The sequence below is a fragment of the Apis mellifera genome, unplaced genomic scaffold (assembly GCF_003254395.2).
Source record: "Apis mellifera strain DH4 unplaced genomic scaffold, Amel_HAv3.1 GroupUN_11, whole genome shotgun sequence".
In the NCBI taxonomy this organism is placed as follows: Eukaryota; Metazoa; Arthropoda; class Insecta; order Hymenoptera; family Apidae; genus Apis; species Apis mellifera.
The window spans coordinates 32,085-43,156 of record NW_020555868.1 but is presented as its reverse complement, the minus strand read 5'-3'; the positions used below and the strand labels follow the sequence as shown (position 1 = coordinate 43,156).

The 11,072-nt window shown below is 21.3% G+C and overlaps 1 protein-coding gene across 1 annotated transcript; it reads left to right on the top strand.

The window, feature by feature from the left end:
* Positions 1 to 4,317: 4,317 nt before the first annotated feature.
* Positions 4,318 to 5,143, top strand: LOC107965941 (E3 ubiquitin-protein ligase RNF165-like). Its single transcript, XM_026445989.1, has 2 exons — positions 4,318 to 4,616; positions 4,728 to 5,143. Exons 1-2 carry the CDS (start codon positions 4,471 to 4,473, stop codon positions 4,855 to 4,857), a joined length of 276 nt encoding a protein of 91 aa, XP_026301774.1. The 5' UTR covers positions 4,318 to 4,470; the 3' UTR covers positions 4,858 to 5,143.
* The last annotated feature ends 5,929 nt before the right edge of the window (positions 5,144 to 11,072 follow it).

The window sequence follows — 11,072 nt, the reverse complement described above, 5'->3', positions numbered from 1 at the left end:
CAGAAGAATTTTAAGTGAAAAATTTAACGACAGATGGATCGATTGTGGAAATCCAATAGAGTGCCCACTATAGATCTCTAGATGTTTATCTGTTTAATTTCTATATCTGAAATTATTTGAAGAATGGTTATTTGAATAATGATAGATATTAAATAATATTTAAAATAATTAATTCGTTTTAATTTTGCTTACTATGCATTTCTTTATAATATTTGCTTACGATGCGTTCGTAGAATTCCATTTCATTGTTAACATTATTAAATATTTTATAAATTAAATAATTTTATATTTTACTATAAAACAAAAAGAACAGAGAATTAATATTAATAGTAATTGAATTTTTTTTGATACTTACTTTTTAAATTTTCTATCATATGTTCAAAATATTGACCACTTTCTTTCATATCTAATGATATTCTTTTTATAAAATTATTTTTTTAATCCTTCTTATTTATCTTGAGTTATTTTTTATATTTTCACATTCAGTAACTATCCTTTTTTTAAATATATTTTCACTTTTTTACAATAAATAAATACAATAAAATAAATTCTTCAAGTAAATACGGATCTTCAAGTCTAGCAGATTTAAATCAGGCAATTTCGGTGGCCTCTATTGGTGATCTCCACAACCGACATATTTATTGTTAAACTTTTCACTTAAAATTCGTCTGACATTAGTACAAAAATGAACCAATGCTCCATCATGCATAAATCATGCATTTTATGATGTATTTAAATTTTCTTCGTCATGAAGAGCTATCAATTCTTCTTTTAAAAATCTTGCATATATTTCTCCAATTAACCGTAGCAAGAAATGTGATTCTATTAATTTATTGTTTAATATATCTAGCCATATATTTTATCAAAAATTGCTTTTGAAAATTTCGATTTATTATAGAATGAGGAATTGCCACTTATGTATTAAATATCCCTTCTCTTGTGTAGGTGGCTTCATTCGTAAATAATATATGTTTAATAAAATTTATATTTTCATTATATTTCCTTCGCATTTCTGAACAAAATAATAATCTTCATATATAATTACGGCAGGAATTAACTCTTGGACTTTCTGATGATAGTAAGGATATAAACCATTTTCTTTTAATATTTGCCATATCGAGGTCAATAAACCGGGTCTCAGCAGCGAAGAGGTAACTATATCGAGACCCACATTCAACTATAAATTAAAAAATAAATAAGAAAAATAGATCAAAAAATAGATGAAAAAATAAATAAATGAATATAAATTAAACAATAAATAAAGAAATAAATTTAGAAATGAATAGATAAAAGAATAAATAAACAAAAAATATATTAAGATAATAAACTATAACTTTAAAAAAAAGAAATAAATAGGTGAAAGAATAAGTGAATAAATAAATGAGTGAAAATTATATATTAAGAAATATGTTATAAAATAAATATTTAAATAAAAAAATGTGCAGATTATTAAATAAATGAAGCGATAAATAATTATTAATTAAAAAGTAAAATAATATACGACAGTAACGTTAAATAAATTTTATTTCATTATTCACAATAAATGATTAAAAAATGTTTTCAATATTATAAAAATTTAATTAAAATATCATCGATTTTCTCGACACGTAATTTTGTTGAGAAATGACTATTCCATCGCATTATATGTAGAGAAGATCGCTGTCACTAAATTGGACGAAAACATACGTTTTCTATCGATAGCGCCAAATCTGATTTATCGAGTACAATGACGAATAATTCAACAATTTTAACTTTTATGACTAATTCATAATATCGTAATAATTTATTAGGATAAAAAATTGATATATCTTTACTATTTTTATTGTATTATCACACCTTTAACAATTTATTACAATAATTGCAAACATAATAATTGATATATTTTTATAAACTAAAACTACATCTTACATTTCTATGATATTAGTTTTCGATTCAAGTATAATTATTCAATTATAATTTATAATATATATGTTATAGCCCATTTTATAACTATAAATTGAAATGGCGGATAGTGATCAATCGAAAATAATGAATTTCAATATGAAATAAAAATGAATAAGAATTGTAATTGATATTGGATAATACTAGATAGTTCTTGTTTCGTTTGCTAATAAATATTTCTGCTAAAATCGTTGCAATTGAATTTAAATTAAAATTCAAATAATCATGTACCATTTATTTTATTATTGAAATATCTAAATTATTTATTAAATTTATTTTCGTTATATTTTACGTATAATTGATCGATGAGATCGAACATGATTTCAATGTTATATTTCTCTCAGAGATCTGTAATCTCTATTCGATTTTTTACTAAATCCTAAAATTACCTTCCAGTCAATATATATATATTATAATAATTATAATATATATATATATATATATATATATATATATTATAATATATATATAATATATATATATATATATAATATATATATATATATAATATATATATATAATATATATAAATGTAATATATAATATACAATTTACTTCGGGATTGTAAAAATGATAAATTTATTGTTATTAAAACATTTCCTACAAATAGAACAATAATTTTATAATAATAATTATTGCGAATAAAAAATTAGAATGAAATAAAATTAAAAGCTAAAATGAAAATTAAATAAAAAAAATATTATAGATTAAATTAAAATAAAACTATTGAAAAAAAATCATTGAAAGATAAATTAAAATCTAAATAATAAATAAAAATAAATTTAAAAAAGTTAAATTTAATAAGAAAGTAATTAACAAGTTAAAGAAAATTAAAAAGATTAAAGATTAGTATAAATTAAAAATTGAAGAATAAATTAAAGTAAAATTAAAATTTAAAAGAAGTTATAGATTAAAATTAAATAGATATAAATTTAAAAATTAATAATTAAAGTAATCAGCCAAAGAATAGAATAACCAAAATTAAGCAATGTTTCTCGTTTGCAATGATCGCAAAAAATCATATGAATCACTATTTTCGGAGATACAACTATTTCAATAATGCACTATTCTAAGAATTCTAAAATTTCCACTTCTTTGAACGACCATAGCGCATGAACCGCTTGTCGTCCACAAACCAACCAAACATGAGGTCATTTCTTCACGCTTGCAACGAGCTGCGGAAATAATATTTATCTCTATTATCTTCGGAGATACAACCGTTTTAATAATGCACTATTTTAAAGATTCTAGCAATTTCCACTTCTTTGGATGACCGTAGCGTATGAACCGCTTGTCGTCTATAAACCAATGAAAGACGATAAGATAAAAATATTATATTAAAAATTTAAAAGAATTAATAATATTCTGTAATGATATTATTCTGATTTCTATTTTTTTTATAAATGCTTCTATAGGAATATTAAGTCCACGTATGCATTCTGTGCAAAAGAGATTATATTGGATACAATAACGTGTACAAGAAATACATAGGCACACTCTTCATCCAAGATTCTCGACACATCATAGATTAGTATCATGATAAATATTTGAAATTTTATATTATATATAATTTTTATATTTAGTAGTATTACATTATGCAATCCACATGTTCATCAAGCAAATCAACATACGTGTAATAATAGAAATCCTAATCTTGCAAATAATTGTTATAATGGTTCGGAAAATATGATATTTGTAGAAAATTATTTTCCTTCTCCAATTTTACCATCACTATAATAATCTATTATTTATCTTCATCCAGAAGCTAGAAGGTTTACCATCAAATTTAGCCCATCGTGTTCAGCAATCTGTGATGATAATTTCAATCAAAGAAATTATATTATAATAAATATTATAATGAATTTATAATTTTTTTTATTTTCTTTTATTTTTTATTGTTTTTTCAAGAATTTAATTTTTATAGCATTAATTTATATTATTTTATATGTTTAGGAAAATTCTTTGAATGGTGTAGATATGGAACCAACACCACCAATTATGCCTTCAATGCTAATTCTTTCTTATGTACCTCATATGTATCATCATTATAGTCCTCATTGAATACCACTTGGTCCACAACTATATAGACACTGTATTCATATTAATTTGCAACATCTTTATTTGGTATGTTTTTAAATATAATACTGATAATGAGTAATATATAATTTTTGTATTTGTACACACACACACACACACACACACACACACACACACACACGCGCACACACACACACACGCACACGCACACGCACGCACGCACGCACGCACACGCATGCACAGACAAACATATATATATATATATATAATTCACACAACAAGCATCTGATGCTCATGATATATAATACAATACCATTTTCATCTTTTGGTTTGCTCACATTCAGCACGTCCAATGTCGGCGCAATTTGAAAATTATATGCGTCTTGTTAATTTACGGCATATGGCTCATATTAATTGCGGAGCAACACAAGAATCAATTGAAAGTCATACATTCCGTTATAAGTACAAACGGGTAATGTATTATATTTTTGTATGAATTTATGTACAATATATATATTGCTATTTTTATTTTGTTTTAATATTTTATTATTTAATAGAAAAAAAAAAATTAAAAATGAAGATACTATTGAAAAATGTACTATATGTTTATCTGAATTTGAAGATTGTGAAAGTGTCAGGTATAATTATTTTTTATATACGTAATAATTTTCTTTAGTAACTATTTTTTTATTTTATAATTAATAAATTAATTTTATTTTATATAATATTCTTTTAATGTTTTTATATAGGAGGCTTCCATGCATGCATTTATTTCATATAGACTGTGTCGATCAGTGGTTATGTACTAATAAACGCTGTCCTATATGTCAAGTGGATATCGAAATTTTTCTACACAAGAAGCTTGAAAACACTGCGTAGTTCGATTTTAATCATTTGTTTTTGTTTTTAAGCATAATTAGATAATATGCTCATCTAAATATTTTAAAAAATCCTATTCATGAGTAAATCTTTTTCTGACACTATGAATGTTGATGTAAAAAATTTTATTGTGAATAATCAAAATATTGATAATGAAACTAAGTTGTAAGAGAGGTTTGTCTTGATTTGTTATCTTCATTCATAGATCATAGATATTAATAATAGTGTACATAAAAATGTTAGGTTTGTTTATTATGCATTATTATATTAATAAAATATGTATTTTGTCCGATAATTTATTTAATTATTAATTATTAATTATATGTAATATTTCGAATAATAACAAATTGCTAGATTATACGAAACATATGAAGTGATACAAGTCTTCCTGTTTTTTATTCTACTTTTTTAATTTGTTATATATTTTAATATACACATAAAAATATTGATAACAGTCAATATAACGAATAATTATGAAAAAATATATTCCTCTAGTAATTTTCTAATGGATGCTATATTGATATAAATTTTATATTGATAAATTTTATATACATTAAATATATTCTAATGATTTGTGAAAAGAGTTAAAAATTTCATATTTGCATGATTTCTTGAGGCTATGTATACTTTTTATAAGTTCTTATACTAAAAGAATTTTTTAATAAAACTAAACTATAATAATTCATTATTAAAAATTATTTATTTTTCATAACGATATATTGTTCTAATTTATTTCCATTTAAAATAAATTATCGATAAAGTTTCATAAAAAATAATCTTAGATAAAAAAAAACTTATTATTTTAGAAAATTTTTCCACATAATTTTTTTAATATTTATTAAAATAAGATATTTAATTTTAATTGACTAAATTAACAACCTGTATAATATTCAATAAATTATTCTTATTATGTCTAGTGCGCAGTAATAATAATTATTATCCTTTTGCATTTGAATGTTATCGCTATGGCGGCAAAACAAAAAAAAATAAGGAAATAAAATTTTATCTTTAAAATCGGATGCTGTCATAATGGTAATATGCTTTTATTATGCTTATATATTTATGATTTTGTAATCGAAAAGTATTGTAAATGTTTGTTAATCTTTAATCTAAAATATATTTTACAGATAATTTGTTGTTTACTAATATTATTTTTATATGCATATAATATAATAATAAATATCAAAATTTTTTTATATATTTTTTTATATATATAAATAAGTTTCAGTCGAATATATTGACAAATATATTGACAAAATATATTGATGAATATATTGACAAAAGACTATAGTATTTATATTTTAAATAAGTATGCATTTTTACTATCTTAAAATTACACATATTTTCATTAGAAATTTTTTATTCATTATTATTTTTCGAGAAATTTCCTTCATCTTTTAGGTTATCAAATAAATTTTCACCAATTTTCCAGTTCAATAGATAATGTTGATTATAAATAAAAATGATAAAGATATATTGGTATATTAGTATATTTAGTATTACATTCATACAACTTATTTTCATTTTTATAATTTATAAATAAAAAATAAAGATGATAAAATATGCGAAAAAAAAAAGAAATTATTGTTAACGCGCAACATCACACTTGAAAAAAATTCTATCTCAGCATAATCATATGAATCAAATAAGTCAATCAATTGTTTACTTTTTCTGAAAATAAACTATTAACAAAAGATAATGTGAAAATTGTATAACAAAAAAATGATTTTAAAGATACAGAAATTGTAATTTTTTTTATTTGAGATATTTTTAATAATAAATTTATAATAATAAATATAAATTTATAACGATTTATCATAATAAGTTGATTGTTTTTTTTATCATTATATTCTATATAGGATTAGTTGAATAAAGTTTTTATTCTTTGATTTCTTAAATTTTTTCAATATTTAAATATGTATATTATACAAAAAAACATAGCAACTAGATTTTTGTTTTCATTTTGTAATTTTTATATTATTTGATAATTAAAAAAAAAAGATTGTAAATTTATTCATAATTTATATTGGTAAAATGGTGTAAATTTTTTAAAATAATAATCGTAATTAAATAATTAAATGATTAATTCATAATCATTAAATGATTAATTCATAAAATTTTATAAAAAATACCAACATATTTTTAAAATTTTCATTTAATATATTAATTTAGATTTTAATTATTATCTACTTTTACATTCTCTTTTATTTTAAAATCATTTTATAATTATTCTACAATAAGATATTAAATATATTTGTCGAAAATAAATTTCGAATTGTTTTTTTCTTTTATATAATTTTCTAAAAAATTTTATAATATTAACATAAAATTATACTTATATATTGGACATATATTTATATGATTAATTAAATAAATGAACTCGTTGAAACGAGAAAAGACAATTGTCTTGCTTTGGCTTGCAACCGGAAAGAATGCAAAAGAAATTAGTTGGCTACTAATGACGTGATATATGATTGATGCGATTCGCACTCTCTTTAATATCATTTGCAAAGCACTGAATTCAACTTGTGCATGGAAAAGAGAGGGAGTACCTTTCGATCAATGGCTATATACAGTTACAAGATCGTTTCAGTTCTTAATTCTTCGGTCAGGATTTATCCATTTTTTCTTTTTTTCCACATTACTGATCCTTTGGATTTATCTAATCTTATTTTGATTCCTGAAATATTGTTACGAATTCGTGCGATGCCAATGATAAATACAGTGATCTACGTGGTCGATTTGTATCTGAGAATCACAGTTTAAACAGTTGGCTTTTTAATAAATTTAGAAGAGAATTTAAATGTGATTGTAAAAGCAAATGCAATACGATGCATTTGGGACCATAGAAAGATCAATTCACGATCTTTTTTTATGTAAATGAGATAACGAGTTAATCTATAAGTTTAATGAGAGGAAAATGATTGAATTCTTGTAACAATAATTGATTACTTTTTTGAAGAGTTTATTTTTGAAAAGATGCCTCCTTAAGAAAAGTTTGAAACGTCTGCGTATTTGAACAATAGTCGGGATAATAATTTGAATTGTCAGAAACGGATTGTCTCGACGGATATTCAAATACCGGAAGCAAATGAGATCAAAGAAGAAACGAAGGATTTAGATTTTGACGAGTTGTTACCCTATGTCGGAGAATTTGGACTTTATCAGAAGATCCTGTTTATATTGATGATTCCTTTTACTTCATTTGTGGCATGGATTTATTTCTCACAAATCTTTATCACGTTAATACCAGAAAAATATTGGTGCTGGGTACCGGAACTGAAGAATCTCACATCCAACGAAAGGTAAATAATAATGAAAAATACATCGAAAATATTTTATATAGTAGAAAATTAGAAGTTAAGAAGATATTTTAAAAAGAAAAATATTTTCATTAGATGAAATTAATTTTGAATATAAGATTGAAATCTGAGATCGAAACAGTAGATTTTATTCAGCTTCTTACACTTATTGATAAGATTTAAGATAAATGGAATTGTTTAAAGTAAGAGATGTGATTTTTAACACAAGAATATGATAAAAAAGTTTTTCTAAAATTCATGGAAAGAAGCTTTTTAAAAAAAAAATTTCACAAAGAATTTATTTAATAATAGGATTATTTATTGTTTATTCGAAGTCATAATTATTTGTTCAATGATTTCGATGATTTTTTTATCATGAAAGATAAAAATTAGAATTGACAATTTGATTATGATCGAAGATAAATCTTTCGTTCTGCCTGTTCTAACATTAATATCTTCACTGAATAAATAAACAGACTCATAAAATATGTATAAAAGATTTTGATTTATTTATTGAAATATCTATTTATAAACATATATGAGATTAAAAAGATTTTTCTTAATACTAATAGTAAGATTCCATTTAATGAAGTAAGAGATAAATAAAATCTTTTATATCATGTTTCTTAATTTTCATTTTATAATAATTATATAAAAAAAATAATATAAAAAAAATATTAAAATAATTATTTTAAAAATTTAATAAAATTTAATAAAATTTTTCACAATAATTTTTATTTAAAAATAATGATTTTATTATTAGATTGCAATTCGGTTAGAAATTAAATTGGAATTTATATAGTAAAATTTTTTCAATAAATCACTTGAATTTTATTCAATTGATTTGTTTAGTAAATTTTTAATTTTCATTTTCATTTCTGTAATTCTAATATTGTTTTAGATATATATACATCAAATAAAAATATTTATAACTGTTTCAAATATATAAAATATAATAAACATATATAATAAATATATAATATATATATAATATCTATTATATAATAGAATTTATATAATAGAATCCTAATCAATTAAAATTATATTACTATTAGTATTGTAATTATTAGTATTATAATTAAAAGATAGAATATTTTATTGTTTAAATTCTTTGTAACATAAAAAATATTGATTTATTCTTCTATTATTAATTTTTAGTAGACTGACAAAAAAATATCATAGATTATTAGATTTATATATATATGTTATGTAACACGTATGTATAATATGAATATGCACTTATAAGAAATTTTTTAAATTCTTTTGCAAAATTTTTATGAAAATCTGAATCACAAAAACTATATTGGTTTTTTTTTTTTATTCTCTAGAGATTAAGATATTCATTTATATTTAATATACAAAATTCATTAAAATTCAATTATTCAAATTTTTTTCTTTTTTTTTTGTCTCTAAATCTAATTTTTCTTGATATAAACAATTTTTTTTACTTGAGATATTTAAATATATCTTTAGATATTTAAATATTGAAATGAATTTTTTGTGTATTATTATTATTTATCTTTTTATTTATTATATACATTTGATGAAAGAAATGGTAAATGAAAAATATAAAGCTATAATAGAGTGATAAGAATAAAAATAGAAATCATTTTTGATTCAATATAGTTCAGTCTGATGAAAATTCTGATCGGATTGCGTTTATAAGTGTTTATGATTATATTAATTTTGTGATCGTATTGATAATAAAAAATTCTAGTGACGAACGATTATCAACATTTAATATCTGTTTTGTGATTCAAGATAGATCAGACACATATTAACAATTTGGATAAATGCACATATTATTTAGTTATCGATCAAGGCATGTTCAAAATTAATATTTTAATGATTTAATATCATTTTGATTTTTTGTTTTATCTCAAAACACGATTAAATGAAAATTAATTTTCTTAAATTAAAACTTTTAATATTTACACATTACTATAAAATATAAATAATATATAAAATAATCTCTTTAATTTCTAAAAACTGAAAATTACTTATTTATAAAAAGTAATAATTTATAATACTATATATATAATCTATTAATTTTTTATTTCAATTTTCATAACATAAATCTTTAATTTTTAGTGATTACATAAAAAATTTAAAAATTAATTTTATATAATTATTTAATTTTATAAATTATTTATAAAAAATAGTTAAACAAAAAAATTCGTTTATCGTTACATGCAATGATGTTTCCAATTGTTTTTTGATTTCCATGATGTTAATTCTGTTAATATCGCAAAAACTCAAACGAGAGTCAACATTTCTTTTAGTAATGCGCTATGACGAAATGTTTTTTTGTAAGATATAACATTGAACTTTCCTTTGCTTACAACTATTGCGGTAAGTTAACAATCTTCAATGTTATTCGAGTAGTGCTGGAGCAGCTGGTAACAGATCGTAAAAGTCCTCATAAAACGTGTTTCTACAAATATGTACATTATAAGACTTACATCTGTTTTACTTCTGAAATACTTGCATAGTAGAAATTATTGCTTTATTCCAATTATGAACTGATAAATACTGAAATTAATCGATTTTTGATTCCTGTTTTAATCCTGTTTTAATTTATTAGAAAACTTTAGAAACTTTGTTGCATATTCTATTACAACTTTCTCGTTAACGCACGATCCGAGCCAAAGATCTTTCGATTTATATAAAAATTGCTACTAAGAATGCTTCATGGTAGAATAGATATTAAAATGGAAAATTATTTAGGATTTAACAATTCATAACAATGCAATATAGAGATATTAAATATTGAATATTTAACATTTTATGAAATGGATAATGAATGTAGAATATGTGATTAAAATAGGAATGGTTTTTGGATAGATATTATTTCAATTTCTTAAAGTTTGATTTAATTTAAAAATATTTTGATCTATTAAGAAAATCTTTTCA

Excerpts from the sequence above, each read along its gene's own strand:
- LOC107965941 (XM_026445989.1), top strand. The coding sequence starts at position 4,471 with ATGAATTTATGTACAATATATATATTGCTATTTTTATTTTGTTTTAAT. Across the intron at positions 4,617-4,727 it reads GAAGATTGTGAAAGTGTCAG|GAGGCTTCCATGCATGCATT; the intron begins GTATAATTATTT and ends GTTTTTATATAG.